The 18,720-nt window shown below is 34.0% G+C and overlaps 1 protein-coding gene across 1 annotated transcript in view; it reads left to right on the plus strand.

The window, feature by feature from the left end:
• ppil2 (peptidylprolyl isomerase (cyclophilin)-like 2) overlaps positions 1-18,720 on the plus strand; it is a 77,639-nt gene that overhangs the window by 46,034 nt on the left and 12,885 nt on the right. The window contains exons 13-16 of the mRNA XM_056457406.1: positions 1,679-1,768; positions 2,565-2,598; positions 14,312-14,429; positions 16,154-16,210. Of these exons, the coding sequence (XP_056313381.1) occupies positions 1,679-1,768; positions 2,565-2,598; positions 14,312-14,429; positions 16,154-16,210 (299 nt within the window). The remainder of the gene's footprint in view (positions 1-1,678; positions 1,769-2,564; positions 2,599-14,311; positions 14,430-16,153; positions 16,211-18,720) is intronic.

Genomic DNA, 18,720 nt, shown 5'->3' on the forward strand with positions numbered 1-18,720 from the left:
ACAGCCTTGATGATCAGAATAGTTTTCTTTAAAAAAAAAAAAAAACATGAAAAAAAAACCTGACCTCAAACTTTTGACTGGTAGTGTACATTGGTGACGTTCTGATTCCCCATCTGAAAGATCAGTTAGGTCTAGCAATCATCTTTTTCTTAAAGTTCTACGTTGTAGCTCTGTTGGTTTTAAATGTGCTATAGAAATACATTTGACTTGACTTGCATAAATTTACAAAGCTGCAGTTTTTTTAGTAATGAAAATGTGTTCAAAAAAGGCCATTTAATCCTGTTTTTTCAATGAATGACATGGGAACAAAATATAATCTTGCTTCGTGTAAAGAAAATAAAAACTGTTTTATTGTTAACTTGAAGAATTTATTGCAATATTTAGTTTTAAGTCAATTTTCTTGTTATATAAGGATGTCCTCCTGTCCAGGCATTTTTTTAATGATATATTTTTAATTATTGCATAATATTAAGAATTAATTTTAATATATTTAGTGCTGGGCAAAGATTAATCGTGATTAATTGCATCCAATATAAAAGTTGTCTCTGTACACTGCTGCATTCAACTTTTCCTCTATCCTGACTAGTCTTCCAGTTCCTGCTGCTGAAAAACATCCCCACAGCATGATGCTGCCACCACCATGCTTAGCTGTAGGAATGTTATTAGCCCGGTGATGAGCGGTGCCTGGGTTTCTCCAAACGTAATGTCTGGCATTCACTCCAAAGAGTTTAATTTTAGCCTCATCAGACCAGAGAATTTAGCTTCTTATGGTCTGAGAGTCCTTCAGATGCCTTTTGGCAAATTCCAGGCGGGGAGTGGCTTCCGTCCTTTCCGTCCGTGCTTTGACATGCACTGTCAACCCTGGGACCTTATATAAACAGGTGTTTGCCTTTTCAGATTATGTCCAATCAACTGAATTTCCCACAGGTGAACTCCAGTTAAGTTGCTGAATCATCTCAAGAATGATCCGTGGAAACAGAATGTACCTGAACTCAATTTAGAGCTTCACGGCAAAGGCTGTGAATACTGATGTACATGTGATTATTCAGGTTTTTTATTTTTAATAAATTTGCAACAACTGTTTTTCACATTGTTATTATGGGGTATTGTGTGTAGAATGTTGAGGAAATAAATGAATTTAATCCATTTTGGAATAAGGCTGTAACATAATAAAATGTAGAAAAGTGAAGCGATATGAATACTTTCCGGCTGCACTATATACACAGAACACATACATATATTAAGTGAAAACGAACTTTTATTTTGGATGCCATTAGTCATGATTCATTTTTGCCCGGCACTAAATGTATGTAATTTCAATCAAAGTTAAGAGTTTTTGTTTCAAATATTGATGAGGTGAATTGTGCTTAGTGTCACTATGCACAGTTTCTTATTTGTTTTTATATCATCTCATTCCTAAAGATTCATCTGTGGGACCAATGAGCTTCAGAATAATAATATTATTATTGATTGTCTTGTATCATTTTGTGGTCAATTGCATCCTAGCTGTGTTTGTAAATGTGTCAATGTCTTTACACACTTTTTTTTTTTTTTTTTTTTAGTTCTTGTCAGTTTTAGAAGCCGCTATGCAAGTGTTATCATAATGACAAACATTTTAATATCACATTTTTATAAATCCCCTGACATTAAAACTGATACTTCTCTTATTCCCCCGCAGGTCCCCAAGGCTGGAGAAAACTTTATTAAACTCTGTAAGAAAGGATATTACGATGGCACAGTATTCCACCGCTCCATTCGAAATTTCATGGTGGGTAAATTACTTTTTATTTATTATATGATGTTCTGTTGAATTCATTTATTTTGAAGTTTACTGTATGTGTAAGGTTTTAACGCAGTTTTTATTCAGTGTATGCGTGTGAGTGTCTTGTTGCTGCCAATTATTATAGGAATTATATAAAATTGTATTCTGTGTAAATGCTTAATTCTGACTGGTTCATTTCACTTTGTCGTATAGTTTATTTCAAAGTTCCTTACAGCTCACAACAGCAAAATAATCAAAACAACTGACCAACCAAAAAACATATTACTCAATTGGATACATATGATTTACATCTCAATCAGTCTGCATGTCAAATGCTTAGGCCTCAGTTACCATCTCACAAATTGTTAGCTATGTAGATTGAGGATGAGATATGTGGAAAGAATTAGTCACAAAAGTGTTTTAGGACAAAGTTTGACACATGATTTTAATAAAACATCTGAAAACTGATTTTAGATGTACTGAAATATAAGGAATTGGTATGGATGTTGATTATTAGGAAGATAATGACTGCATCTGAAGTAATTTAGAGTTTGTAAGTGCTCGCTAATAGAAAAAAAAAAATTAATTATGGTATATTTATATAATAAAAATAATAAATAGCATTTATGATGCGCTTTTCTTAAAACTCAAAGAGCTACTAGATATATACAACAAATAAAATTGCAACCCAAGCCAGAATTACAAGCTTACATAAAATCCCAGTCGCAGATCAAAAATCACACCGCTATATGTTATGTTATATGCAGTATAATATATGTTGTTTGTTATGTTTTGTTTTCAGATTCAAGGAGGAGATCCTACAGGGACTGGTACAGGTAATCTTTTTAACATTTGATCAGAATCATATATAGTTTCCATAACTCTTGTATAATGGTATGCTGTTTTCAGACTGAGACCTAGTTTTGAAAGTGTGTTCACAGCAGTAGTGTCATTTCACATCATTTCAGCAGTAGCAGTATTTCACATAGATTTAGGCCCAATCCCAATTCTACCCCTTAGCCCTTCCCCTTACCCGTACCTCTTGTTTTGCGCGTGCCCAAGTAAGGAGATCCACAAATGAGTATTTTTTTGTCATTATTCCGAATTTTTACAACAAACAAACAAATGTTTTAATATATTCATAACTGCGTTTGTCTTTTATCGTCATGTAAATAAAAACCGCTAAATTCCGCGATCTATTAGCGACCTATAATCCCTAATAATAACTCCTGTACAGCAGTCCCACAACATTTTGACACTCGATGACACTGGAATACCCTGTCAGAAAAGTTTAGTGGCTGGGAATGAGCTTTTTACAGTGTCTGCTGTAATGTTAATGTTGTTTTTGGTGTTTACACATAGACTAATATGGCCACTGTGTAAATGCACAGTACAGTTACGATCGTATTGCCAGATTAGATCGTTATGATAACATAAAATATGCTTCAGTGATCTCCTGAAGATAAATACCAAAAATAACACAACTGGAATATCTACAGCAGTCGCGATCATCTCATCTCATATGAAGCAAGAGATCGCGATGACATATGATGACGTGTGCAGGTGCTGTTGTGCTGTCCCCATTCTTACTGGTAAATTTTGAAACCCATGCCCTTAACCCTTGGTTGTAAGGGCCAAGGGGAAGGGGTAGGGGTACAAAAACAGAATTGGGATTGGGCCTTAGTTTTTACAGAAAAGTGCAAGTAGAGCATTATTTTTCAGTCACATCTAATTATACATGAAATCTGTCATCATCAATATACGTTATATATTGGATCTAAAGCTTAGACCATCTATTTCATAGATGAGACCACCTGATGCTGTTTTAAAAGGTCATTTTGTTTACTAGAACAATTTAACAAGCTTTAATTTTCAAAACACTATTTTTTTACTGCACATTTACTTCAGCACCTCTATTTCCAAGTCTTTGTGAAATTATCTTGAGAGGTTTCTATAAAGCCCTGCCTTTGAAAAGCAATGCGTTGCCTGATTGGCCAGCTGACCTAAGGCTTTATGATTGGTCAAAGACCCCAAGCGAAGATCAGAAATTAATACTACTTACCATAATCACCAGTTTCAGGCTTCTTGAGCATATATAAAGACAAACAGTTACAAATATCCCTTTAACTTTTTGAACTTGAGTCAGAATCCAATAATGGTCAAGCAAATCAGTCAGAATTAACTTTGCATTTAAGACTTGAACAAACTTTTCTAGTTGGTGTTTTTTTGCCACTTTCCTGAAACAAGCAGCATATTTAGTACATGGTGATAACACTGAAGCCTTACCTACTTTCTTTGCATATGCTTTTGATTGGAATTAAGCAGATATTTTGAGTTGACAGACAGTTCAGAAAATAATAATAATAGTTAGAGCTGCAAGTAGCAATGAATGGGACCTTGCACCTGGGTTCACCGCCACATGGTGGCCATAAGATGATGGAGCACAATGGACAATAATAATTTAAGCTGAGAAATATTTTTAAAAAACTGACAATGTTAGCTATTTGTGACATTCATACTTCTGTCAGCAGGTGGCGCTATGACTGAATGAATATTTACATGTAGATGTATAGTACTATAATCAAAGGGGTAGAATGTACAATTATGTACATATAATTTGGTGCTGATCTGATAAAATCCCTAAGAGGAGTTTATTAAAACACAGCGCCTGGAAATGGCAAAAACTGCACTTTTTCAGCAGAGGAAGTTAAAAGTCTGACTTCCTGTTGGGTTTGAGATTTCGCTCCAAGAGACTTTTTTTTGTAGGTATTGGCATGTTTGACGTGTGTGCCAATTTTCGTACGTGTGCGTGAAACGCAGCTCGTGGGCTACTCCGTCAAAAGTGCATAGGTGTCGCTGTTGAGTAATTTTGCCACACCCACTTCTGAAACCTATATTAAACATATATTTTCGCCACTTCTGGTGCGTGTGCAAAGTTTCGTCAGTTTTCGAGCATTTTTAGACCTTCAAAAATGCAATTAATCCTAGAGAAAAATAATATTAATAATAATAAACGGAGCAATTCCAATAGGGCCTACGCACCGTAAGCGCTCGATCCCTAATAAGTAATAATCAATGTTCTTTGTTCAACCGGATAAATCCCTTTTGTAGGAGACTCGGAACTTTGTAAATTTGCTGATCTTAAACATTCTTAAATCTACAATATTTCGAATAATTTTATTACTTTATTAACAGGCAACAGTTAACAGGGATTTTTTTGAGTGGAAAAAAGTACACAGTTTAAAAAAATTTCATAACAGATTTCTTTTTCTCCAAGATTTAAAAAAAAAAAAAAAAAAAAATTGAACATTTTGGTTATTTCACCAAATACTGTCTTCTTAATGCTTCTGAAGTTAAATCGTTGGCATTCTGTTGTTTACATGCCCATGTTAGTTTTGACAGCAACTTTTGATTTAGTTTAATTCTTAGTCTTTTGACTAAAATTCTATTATAGTTTGTCATGTTTTAGTCTTCTGAATCATTTTAGTTTTATTCTAGATTTAGTCGACTAAATCTACTCTAGATTTAGTTGATGAAAATATATTTGGTTTAATTAAGGTGTAATTTAATTAAAATATTGTATACATTTATTAACACAAAATATTCTAACTTAAAATTAAATAAAACAGTTGCATTTAAATATGAAATGTAGCTTTTCCACTGAAGACCAAAAATTAGATATGGCATCCCTGGCATGCTGATGATGTTGCTTTAGATTTGTTGTTTTTGTCAGCTATTTCCTCCCCATGCAGTTTACGGTCTTTTTGTCTTGACATCAAACGTGAATCTTCATTTTCTCTCTGCTGTGGCCATTTCATTATAGTTTACCTGACAGACACCACTATAGATGATGATGTAATCGCTTCCCGTGTCTACTGCGGACCAGTTACTTTTCAAATGTGCCTTTATGCGTCATGCATCACACACCAAAATTAGTTCTGACAGCATATTTTCCAAAAAACCTCCCTCAGTCATATTCTCGTCTCGTTTTTATTAGTCAACGAAAATGTCACTATATTTTTACTATAGTTGTTGTCATCATCACTTAATTTTTATTTAGTTTGTCTCATTTCCCTCAATAGAAACTTAATTATGACAATTTTTCGTCAACGAAATGAACACTGCTACATGTCTGAACACAATTTACAGTGTTTTTTTGCTGTTGTTGCTGCACTATTTAATTTTAAATGTGGAGTAAATTATTTCATTATCAGTTTATCGAATAAAATACAAATTACGTTGTACTCAAACTTGTGATTATTAATTGTATTAATTGTAAATCCAAACAAACCCAGATTTTTCTCATGTGGTCTCTTAATTTAAAATTGCTCATATTTTGACTTGCTGATCAGAGGATCATTTTTCATATTACTTTCTTTCTAAATAGCGTGACCTCAGCTTACCTCTCCAAACATCAATCTGAATGCTGTTTTGAGCCACATTTCTCAGAGATGCGTGTCCTGTGCTCATAAGTGTTAAAAGTGTGTCTGAGAAACAGAAGGCTAAAGAGCTTGTGCACTCAATTCTCTTAAAAAGCCTTGTACGCATCTAAAATTCAGTCCCATAAAAAATGCACAGGCCTCACCTGAGACCCTTGCGTAGAAAGAAAGATTGAGAGCGAGTAGACTGAAAGATTTTTTTCATGAACGGAGAGTGAATTTAAAGTGTTGCGTATTAGACTTGAAGGTCAGAAGCATTTTCTGTTTTCCAGTCATTCTGACTCGACTTGTGTGTTTGAGACAAGGTTTGGCCTAAAAATAGATTCAAATGGTAGAAGGGATTTTGCGTCAATACAAAATGTTGATCAGCTGTCCTGAATATGTGCTTTTAGTCACTTGAGTGGGACATTTTAGAGTTCAGTAAGTGCCTGTTGAAGGACGTCAAAGAAGAGTTTGTTGTGTATTCAATCTCTAATAATGTGACACTCCATAATGAGCATCATTCTCTGGGTGAAAGGCGATTATTTTACAAATCGTCGTTGTCGTAATTGTACAATAGTAGAATTTATAGCTTAAACATCACATGCTGGCCTGGCTCCATAGTGTTCACTGGAAAAATAGGTTTACCATCTCTAGGTTGGAGGAAAGTCCTTACCCCAGGTGGAGGAGTTCAAGTATGTTGGGCTTTTGTTCAAAGTGAGGGAAGGATGGAACGTGAAATTGACAGGCGGATTAGTGCAGCGGCAGCAGTAATACAGTCGATGTACCAGTCTGTTGTGGTAAAGAAGGAGCCGAGCCGAAAGGCAAAGCTCTCGATTATTGGTTAATCTACGTTCCTACTCTCACCTATGGTCATGAGATTTGGGTCATCACAAAAAGTACAAGATCTCGGATACAAGCAGCCGAAATAAGTTTCCTTCACATGGTGGCAGGGTGCACCCTTATGGATAGGGTAAAATCTCATGAAATATATGATAACAGGAGGGTCAGCTGGAGTATTTAAAACTGATATGTGAAAAGGTTACAGTTCTACAAATGAAAATAAACTAAAACTAGAGATTCAAAATTAATATATAAAATATGTAAAAACTGAAAATAATGTAAATCAAAGCTAATCACATAAATATACTGCTGGAGTAACTTTGTGCCTTCTAGCGTTCTACATTTTTTTTCAGGCTCAAAAACTACACACTCAATGTAGATGACGCACATTAAAAAAACTTATTGCGTACAGTGCTTCCCACAGGTTTGAAATATACTTGTGGTGGTAGACGGATTGAAGCACACCTTTTACCCATAGCACATAAATTGTCAACTACATGCGACAAACAAAAAAATAATGTCAATTTTAACTATATTTTTTTATTTTTTTATGACACTGTTATACACCTTTTCTTTTCAATGGGTTAAAGTTATTTTAAAAAGGTTGTTGAATTAAAATAAATCGCAATAAATTAATAAATTTCTTTTATGCTATTTAGAAGCCATCTGCACCCACTGTAAGGGCTGCTTTCTGTTTCTCTCTCTCTCTCGAAAGTTGCTTTATTGGCATGACATTTTGTACAGTATTGCCAAAATATTGTAGATATGTGTAAAGTATGTAATATATTAACATCATTAAATTAATAAAATTCACAGCAAATGAAAAATAAATAACAGAAAAAAAGAATAAAAATAGACATTATTGCTAAAAATTATAATAATTACAAGAATAAAACTTGTAGATTATTTAAATAAGGCAAATTAGTTGATTGGCTGATTCTAATGGTGTACAAATATTTGCAGCCAGTATATTTTGTTCTCTCAGAGTGTAAAGTTTATCTGAGTCGTTTAATAAATTTTTAATAATTAAATGTTTCTCTCGCGACCCGAAATGGTAATTCAAAAATGCATACAAATAACTTTAGACTGAATTCTGGACATTTTAGAAGATTCAGAAACTACGGTCGGGCGCAAAAGGCGCATCTCTGTGCGTCGGCTGAACACGTGATTGTCTGTGAGTGTTGACCGTTCTCGCACACACAACCAGCAGTAGAAACGTGCAGAATGAGAGGTTTTCCTCTGGTTAATTGATCGTGAATGTTTGGCTTGATTGGGAGGATGTAAAGTGTAAAAGGATGATAATAACAGTATTATTTGTGTGTTACCACCAAATATACCTGGGCAGCCTATATAATATACCTGGGCGGCCTATATATAAAGTCTATGTGTGGGAAGCACTGGCATAGTTGAATTACCAGAACTATTAAAACTATTATTAAAAAGTGCATTTCCTAAAAAGTCTTGAGAGATATGAGGGTGAGCTCTTCCTTTCATTAACAGATAGGTACTGATAAATACTGACATTATGCCAACCCATAATAACATGGCATATTTAATTTTATTTTGAAAGCTTTGATCATGTATTCAGCTGTCCTTTAGTTGAAAAATAAATAATATTAGTCAAATTATCAAAATTGTGTTTTGCATGCAGCAATAAGAAGTCATGAGAGTGACGAATCACACCGTGTTCCTTTGAAGAGACGCTGTGTTCTTTAATAATGCTGCGCAGGGAATGAATGTGCAGTGATTATGATGCTGCGGGATTCATCAACATCATTAAATCAAGACTTCTTTACACACGGCTTGTTTTTGTGAGCCAGAAAACATCACAACTCACACTGACGTAGCTGTTAAAGGCATGTGACAGATGGTAAAGAAATATTAGAATAAACAATCTTGACTTGAAACAACAAATTGAAGGAAAATCAAGAAAATGATGTGATTGTATTAATTTAAATATACTGTCTACTTGATATTTATGTGATAAAAGTGTGGCAGTTACACATTTTTAATCAATTCAGTTACATGGAATAATCAGATTATTCACAATTTATCGCATATTTCATTTGTAACTGGGTTTAAATTGCTTAATGCAGACTCAAAACAGGTTGTGCTTCAATCTTCATTCTCTCAGTGGACTTTGTATAAACACTTAGGGCCCTATCCTACACCCGGCGCAATAAGATGCAAGGCGTGTATGGCGCTATTTGTTGCTATTTTCATACCAGCACAACCCTAATTTTCACATTTTGCACCGTGTTGTTTAAATAGCAAGTCCATTGTGCTCAAAATTAATAAATAAATAACTTTTTCTTGTATTTGTTTTTTTAATTGCGTCGTCCTATTAACATTTTAACCATTAATCAAAAAACGCATTGAAACAAATCAACAGATAATGCCTATTTTAGCAATGCAATGCTAAAGAAAGACAAATTAAATTATATGTATGGTGGCAGTCGTCGCTGCTTTCGCTTTAATTATTTTTTGAACAGTTATTTTTGTTAGTATGGTTTAAATGTTTTTTTTTTTTTTTTTTTACAATAACATTACTTTAATATGATATCAACTGAATGAGGATGAGGAGGCATGTGGACATAATACAAAATCTAAATCAATTAATTTTGGGATGCCAAAGTCAAATTTATGCAAATAAAATCTATTTTCCCAACAACAAAATTGTGGCTAGTGAAAATGGCGAGTGACTATATATGTGACATATGTATGGGTTTAAAAAAAATTAATAACTGCTTTTGCTCTAGCTAAAATAAAACAAATAAGACTTTTTCCAGAATAAAAAATATAATCAGACATACTGTGAAAATTTCCTTCCCCTGTAAACATCACGTGGAAAATATATATATTTTTTTTATTTCTTTTATATATATATATATATATATATATAGATATATATACATATATATATATATATATATATATATATATATATATATATATATATAAGAAATTCAAAGAGGACTTCAAGTGTGTGTATGTATATATATATATATATATATATATATATATATATATATATATATATATATATATATATTCATAAACAATTATAATAAATAAAGCAATAATAATATTTGTTGCTGTATTAATCTTGTCTGCCTTTTTATTCTGTCCAGTTGATTTATTTATTACATTTTTTATCCACTTCCAATAACACTTTTTTTCCACTCTGTTTTAATCAAGTCAGTGGTGTGGAGTTGGAAATGTCAGCAAGGTCATAAATTATGCAGAAATGTCACTTGGGGAATGTTTTATGAGGGCGTTCGCTGTAAAGCCAGCACTCCACAGTGACACCAGCTGCTGGACAATAAACAGTCAAGCTAAAATCATGCGCTACTGCTCATAGAGAAAAGTACAAACTATTTAAAAACTCTCACATAACACTAAATTCAGTAGATGCAGGGATCTTGAACAGCGTCTGAGTTCTGGAAATGTTTTTAATTTTAATTTGAGTCTTATGTCAGCGTCTGCGCGCGCACACACACATATACATGATCGCTTGCTGCGAGATGTGCATCCAGCTGAGCTTTTGATTGAGCGTGATGAAGCGTTAATTAGTGTACCTGATTTGGCTGGCCTTGGCATGAGGTGTTTGTTTATGGTGGCAGAGGACGACGCATGGTGCCTGTGCAAGGGGCAGTGGGTTAGTCATTTTATAAATGGTTTGAAATGATTCAAAAGGACAATCTGGGTCAGGTTCAGTGGAACTGCTTAAATATTTCAGTGTAAAATTTGTGAGAAGAATTAAACCTGTAGACTGTACTATGTTGTATACAGTGGGGGGTAAAGTTTTCAACACATGATTTTTCCTGGGAATAATATTTCTAGAGGACCTATTGGAATTGAACCAGATTTTTTTTTAAATACAAACATAAAAATATAGCAAAACAAAAAAATCTGAAACATTAGTTATGTGTAACAACAATGGAATGACACAAGGGGAAAGTACTTAACTACTAGTCACATGCATTGCTCAGGTGTGATTTGTTCACAGACTTCAGCAGTGTAAAAATCTTGATGGTTCTGTGGGTCTCGTCTGCCAAATCTGATCTTTATTTTGTATTCTCTATCACATTCAAGTCAGGTGATTGGCTGGGCCATTCTACAGCTTGATTTTCTTTCTCTAAAAGCATTTAAGAGATTTCTTAGCTGTGTTTTGGATCATTGTCTTGCTGAAATGTCCACCCTGGTTTCATCTTTTTCATCCTGCTAATGTAGATGTTGGATTGAAGCAGCTAATTTTCATTTACAATGAGGAAGGGCAGAGGCTTGGTTTCTAACTACTGAGAGATTTCAGCTGCTGTCTGGGCTTTCAATGCCTTTCTACACCTCCCTTTCTTTATGTGTTCAATACTTTTTCCTGTGTCATTTCATTTTATTGCACATAACTTAATTTGTAAACTAGTTAGTTTAGTTTTCTTTGCATAAATGAATATCTTTGGTTGTTACCGACATACGGTGAAAATTTCAAGTCAACAGCACCTTTAGAACTATGCTTTCTGAGAAAAACGGTTAAGCATTATATACTTATTTCCTCCACTGTAGTAACCTTTGAAAGGTTGGGTTCTTATGCTCATTAAAGGTAATCAGAAATATACTTAAAGTGTGATCTGAAAGATTGTGCTGTTATGCTCAACAAAAGAAACGCATTAAAAAGCAACAATTTATCTGTTATTACTGTTTCTGAACAGCTTTTGTTGAGCATAAGACTTTATTCTTTCAGATGATATTTTTTAAATCATTACTCCAGTCTTAAGTCCTATGATCTTTCAGAAATTGTCCTAAAATGCTAATTTTGCTACACAAAACTGGTGTTTTCTTTTTTTTTTTTTTTTTCATCAATGTATTTTTTTGGTGTACACCAGGGGTCTGTTCTTCTGCATTGCTCATTTAACTGAATGATTTTATTACTGATGACACTGTCCAGAATAGTATCTTTCTTCAAAACTCATCCTGGAGTTGTTGTCATAGCAACAGGTCTGTAAGCTCAAACCTGCTATCTTCATAATTTCAGGATTATGTCATTGCAAGCAAAGGTGATGCCAAAAGTCTGCACAACTGCTGATATTTTCTTACAAGAATGCTGCATTAAATTGGGGACAGTAATAATAATAATGTTGTAAAATTAATGTTAATGTAATTTAATGTAAAACTGTAATATACAATCTAAAATAAAGTTACAACACAGTCACTGTTTTACCTTTTTTAGAAGAGATTGTTGTTTTAATTTTCAGTGTTCTAATGTACACTTTTATATACTATATATTTATGTACTAATATATAAACCTTTTAGTTTCAAATGCAATCTCTGAAAAGGTAACGTCCTAGCCGCGATTTCTGAAAGTGTATGATAGTAGAAATGTTTTCTTTGTGAAGGGATTATTACATAATTTGCTGGTGTCATGTACACACAACGTTAGGAGCTAATATGCAGATGTTTTGATGTAGCGCTGGAGATGCAGACTTCTCAAATATCAAAATGCTGTTTTGATGCTAAATTAATTTTAATACCCAGTTGTGCCTTTTTCCAAGGGATTACTTTTACATAGGACACTCTTGAAAAAGAGATAGCAAAAATCAGGAGAGGCTCAGTGGTTAGCACTTTCACTTCACAGAGTGAAGGTCGCTGGTTCGAGTCCAGACTGGGCCAGTTGGTATTTCCGTGTGGAGTTTGCATGTTCTTCCCGGTTTGTGTGGGTTTCCTTTGGGTGCTCCGGTTTTCCCACAGTCCAAAGACATGCTCTGTAGATGAATTGGATGAATTAAATTGGCCGTAGTGTATGAGTGTGTATGGGTGTTCCCCAGTGCTGGGCTGCAGCTGGAAGGGCATCCGCTGCATAAAACATATGCTGGATAAGTTGGCGGCTTATTTCGCTCTTGCGACCTTTAATAAATAAGGAACTAAGCTGAAGCAAAATTAACGAATTAATTAAATGAAATCTGAAGAGATTTCCTGGTAAAATAAGCATTTAAGAAAATAAATAAAACAAACTAAAGGTAACACTAAATAAATTGCTAAATACTATACTTTGGACCAAATGTAAAGCCTAAACAACCCACCTACAGCACATATGAAAAGTTATTGTCTATCATTTAACAGTTTTTTTTTACCACAAATTTTACATAGTTTTGCTCACATGGTTGAGGATTTATCAGATGAGGTCATTATGCTGCATTGATGGTCATGATTCTGAGGATTGAAAAATCTGTCCTTTAAAACAATCACAAGCAGACACAGTTACCTCAGATAATTTATTCAGATATTTATATCTGATTCATAAACCTATTTGAAGAACCGAATTCGCCAGAAATCAATTATCAAAATTAAAAGATACAGAATCTGCCAAACTTTTTAGATTAAGCAAAGATCCCTATATTTATTTACATTTTCCAATGAACCGCGGGGTCCTCAAAAGTATTAAAAGTGGATTTATCAATGTAGAGACATTTAAGGCCCTTTAAATGTATTAAAAAGTCTTAACTGCTGTTTTGCAAGGTATTAAATTTAAAATAATTTTTGATTATGCATTGTATGGTTGTATGCTAAAGTTTGCCTGAATTGAATCTGCGAATGTCAGGATGCTGTGTAGTTTATGAAATCAATGAAATCCTGCTCGATTTGACATCATGCTGCTTTGTTTACTGCAGTAACCAAGGCAATACCATTATTTCTGCAGCTCTATAGGCGCCAACCTGCCGAATTAGCTGGATTTAAACTATTTTTTATATGAATAATGTTTTAGTTTTGGATTAGTTTCATACATTAATATTTAGTAAATATACTGTAAGTTAAAGTCTCGCCAATGTTTTCGGTTTAAACCTAAAGTGGTTATAAGGTCTTAAAATGTATGGAAAGCTTCTTTAAAAAATGTCTTAAAGGGTATTGAATTTCACTCTCTGATTCCTGTATTCTCTGAGTGCAATTGCATCAGAGATTATTTTATTTTTTTATTTCTTTTCAAATGAATCTTGAGCCATATTTGGGGACCAGAATACAATTTTCCAATGTACAGTAGTTTATCGCTGGCAGTGTCGGAGAAATGAAATGTCTTTTTGGTTATGCAAATGTGGTTGTTTTTGTGATGATTTTGTTCTTCCAGAGCAATTATTCCAGGCTACAGTTGTGAGCGCACTTGCAACAAGGTTGTTATTGGCCATGTGTCATATTGTGTTAATGTTAATCTCATCCAAAAGCTCCCTGTTGTTTTTAATATACATGCTTTTTTTCTTTTCCACCTCCTGTCAATCCTCTATCTGTCATTGTGTGTATCAGGCGGTGAGTCTTTCTGGGGGAAGCCGTTCAAAGATGAGTTCAGACCCAATCTGTCACACACTGGCCGTGGGATTCTGAGCATGGCCAACTCGGGACCAAACACAAATAAATCACAGTTGTGAGTAAATGTTTCATCTACACATTATTACACTTTACTGTCGTCACACTGTAGCAATCTTCATCCAAACTGCATCAAACACTCTAAATACTGCAAGTAATTCAGCCTTTTTCTATATACAGTTGAATACAATTATTATCTTGCATTATTTTTTTAAGATTTCGAGTGCTGTTTAACAGAGCAAGAACATTTTCACTGCTATTTTCTATAATATTCTTCTTCTGGAGAAAGTCTTATTTCTTTTAGTTTGGCTGGAATAAAAAGATATTTCAATATTATTAGCCCTCTTAAATGGGGTGGTCCACAGTGTATTTTTAAGGCTTGGTTGTGTTTATAAAATGCAAAGTAATCTGTAATCATTCGTGTAGAAAATCAGGTTATTTCTTCATATATCTTACTTTGATTATATACAGCAACTCTGCTAACATGAAAACCACTGTCATATCCTGTCATATTCCTAGTTCCTCTGAAAGGCCAGCCCTCAAGAGGCTCTGATTGATCAGCTAACATAAAGTGCTGTGATTCGCGGATCGGCCCCACATTACCACGTCACGCCCCTGCAAGCTCACACTTTTGCGCTGTGTAAACCCTGTCAGTGAGAGTAACTGTTAGTAGCTGCCTAAATCAGACAGAAAAATGAAGAGCTCACAGCTGATCTTCACGCCTGCTCTCTAAAATAAAACCTTACTAGTGTCTTTTATATGTGTTGGGGTTGTAAGCATGAGTAAGTAATATGAAACGTTCACATATCTTTTGCGAATTTGTTATTTCAGATGTAGAACGCACAGAAAGCAGCCGTATAGAGAGACACTGCAGCGCTGGTGAAGATTGTGGGTGTTTACAGCAGTTTGACTGATAAATATGAATTTGTAGCTAAATTGTTAACGGTGCCAAACAGCATTTCCCGTTGTTTACATCCTTTTTTACATCCTCACTACAACATGCCATTGAAGTTGGAAACTGTGCATGTAATTGATCAATTTTAACAAATAAAAATTCTTACAGGTTGTGGCTCACAATCCACCGCTTCGTCTGTTCGAGGAGTTTTTAGCTGAATCCAGCACTGAACTGAGAGAGATTCTGGAAGTTCTCCTTTGTCAAATGCTAGCTATATGAGTTTTATAAATCTCTGAAACATAATTCAAATTAAACTGTCAGCACTTCTCTCTTTGTGTCGTGTCCTTTGGAAGCCAAAATACAGAAACGGAAGAAGCTCTGTGGAAATAGGAGCATTTGGAAGGCATTTTAGCTTCCTCTGCTATAACATTACAGCTACTCTTTGCTTTGCAGGGTGTGTGCTTGTTGAAAATGCATTTAACCGGAAGCCCCTGTGATCTCAGTAGCCTGGAAGTATTTTTTTGTAGTCCCCAAATTTCGTTTGCTGTAGGCTTTGCTAAGCTAACTCTGTAAAAGCCAATGTCTCCCTTTGCAGTGAACTTTGAGCATCGTACATACAGAGATGCTGTTTATGTTCACACAGCTACATTACACATTAACTATAGTTTAAAATATGATATCGTAGTGGACCACCTCTTTAAGATATTATATTGTTCACTTGACTACAGAAAAAACACTGTTTTCCAATGACTTGCCTAGTTAATGTAATAAACCTAGTTAAGTATTGAAATTGCACTTGTACATAAAAATGATTGCATATGCCTTTAATATGAACTTGCCCTGTTTTGACAACTCACACAAGAATTTGTATTTTTTTTCTGTTTCAGCTTTATAACATTTCGTTCCTGCGCATACCTGGACCGGAAACACAGTGTTTTTGGAAGGTATATATATGTGTGGATTTATTCATCTTCTGTATATGTTTTATTTTATTTAGATTTTTGTTTTTATTTAATTATGTTTTAAAATTGTTTTATTATGTTTATTTTTTGTCTTAAGTATGTTTGTGGTTAAAAAAGGAAAAACAAAACAAAATGAAAATACCGAAAGTCATTGAACATCTACAGTGTAATGTACCTTGTTTTATCAAAAACTCAATAAATAAACAAATTAAGGTGTTATAAAAAATTTTAATAGATTTGAAAATAAGCTAAAAACTAATATTGTTTATCCTATCATGAAAGGTTATATCTATCCGTCTGTCCATTTACCAATCAATCAATCAATCGTTCTATCTATCTGTCTGTCTGTCTGTCAGTCGGTCGGTCTGTCGGTCGTTCTGTCTATCGTTCTATCTATCTATCTATCTATCTATCTATCTATCTATCTATCTATCTATCTATCTATCTATCTATCTATCTATCTATCTATCTATCTATCTATCTATCTATCTATCTATCTATCTATCCGTCTATCTGTCTGTCTGTCTGTCTGTCTGTCTGTCTGTCTGTCTGTCTGTCTGTCTCTCTGTCTGTCTCTCTGTCTGTCTCTCTGTCTGTCTATCATTCTATCTATCGTTCTATCTATCTATAAATTGTTTTATATATCAATCGTTCTATTTGTCTGTCTATCTTTCTATCTATTCCTACACACATGCACACACTCATCTCATACACACTTTACACTGAGGGAAAATCTTGCCCATTTGGCACTGAGTTGAAATCCTTGGACTGTAGCTGTGGAATTCGGAGGTTTGTCAGCATAAGCCTTGACCAAACTCGCATGCATCCCTCAAACCCACCGGGGTGTGTGTGTGTGTGTGTGTGTACTGAGCATGTGCAGTTGAGAACACACGCACACACCTCTCGACCTTCAGCCTATGGGGCACCTAGAAACCTGAGCCAGTCTTAGCAGTGGAAAGGGCCCACATGACCCACTGTAGAAAAGAAACAACAGCATTCATACAGATTTTATGCAATTAACAAGAAAAACAATGGATAGCTCACTGATCATTTCACATGTATTGGTAGCTGATCTCCAAAGTCAAGAAAAGTATAATCCAGTTTGATCCAGCTTCATTAAATAAATCATCACAGAGTATAACTAATATAATTTGTAACTACATATTTGATTGTTTAAGAAACTGTTTTTCAATAAACCCCTTCTGACCTGATTTATGTTCCAAGTTTCTGAAAAATGTAAAAGTTCTTGAGGCTCCTATAAATGAGACCAAATTAATAATAATTAAAAATTTAATTAAATATTAATATATTGTGTCCATTTCATTGGATATCAGGCCAGAACTCCATTGCACTGTACTTCCCAAACCTTATACCAACATAAAATACAAAACAAATACATGCTTGCTGGTATAATCTTGACAATTATTTTCATAATTCCAAACATTAACATTGTAATATTTTTACTTAATTTTTGAGGTTTTCGTTGTTTAGATTGCATCTTGTTTATAACAAACTTTATCTTCATCTTCCTCATCACTCCACATAATGTCCACATCTGAGATATTTCCATCTGCTATATGGTCAAGAATTTTCAAGATTTTAAACTTTAATTAGTAAGTGCAATCCCTCCTTTTACATACAATCTATGAAATACTGGCGAACATATCAATAAATCTGAATAAAAACTTTGTCAATGTGGCTTACGTCTGTGTCTGGAGTATAGTGATGTCATGCTGCTTTTCAGTGTAGGGGATTTTTTTTTCAAATTACAACTAAATTACAATTTGATTGGATGACAGTCATCCACTCTCATGGACTGCAGGCTTTAAATGCAGATGAAATGTTCAGGAACCACAAAAGACATGGGCTGATGTGATGTCTATTGTAATGGACACAGGGTCTGAAGGAGTTAAAAAAAGAGGATGTGATTGCTTTTTGGTGTTTTACAAGAGATTCACACAAGGAATGATCAGAAATGAGGAGTCTGTATGGCATGTAAACCTTTTTCCAGATCTTTCATATGATAGCTTTGTGTGATTGCAGTCATTAAATTAATTTAAAAAACTGGTTGGGCATAATAAGCGGTGATTTGTAAAAAGTCAGATTTGTTTCAGTGATGTTTAAAGACTATTGAAGTGTTTACCTATAATTATAATTGATTTTTGAATTTTCATCTTGTAATATTTACATTTAAATTTAGAGAATAATTTGAGATGTTTGGTGATGTCCTTGTCACTTTTTAATTTTATTAATATTTAGATTTTTATATATTTATTTTCAACTCTATGCTTTGCTATTTTTATCACTTTTAAGTACTAGTTCTCATCAAAGAGCATAACTATAATTATACTGCAGATGCAGCATGTATAGATCATTCTGAATTAAAATGATTGGCAAAACCACAACCATATATTACAAATAATATTTAGATGGATAGTCCACAATCTACAACTATAATAAATCCTAATTTATTGTTATTTTATTATTTCATC

The sequence above is a fragment of the Danio aesculapii genome, chromosome 5 (genome assembly GCF_903798145.1).
Source record: "Danio aesculapii chromosome 5, fDanAes4.1, whole genome shotgun sequence".
Lineage (NCBI taxonomy): Eukaryota > Metazoa > Chordata > Actinopteri > Cypriniformes > Danionidae > Danio > Danio aesculapii.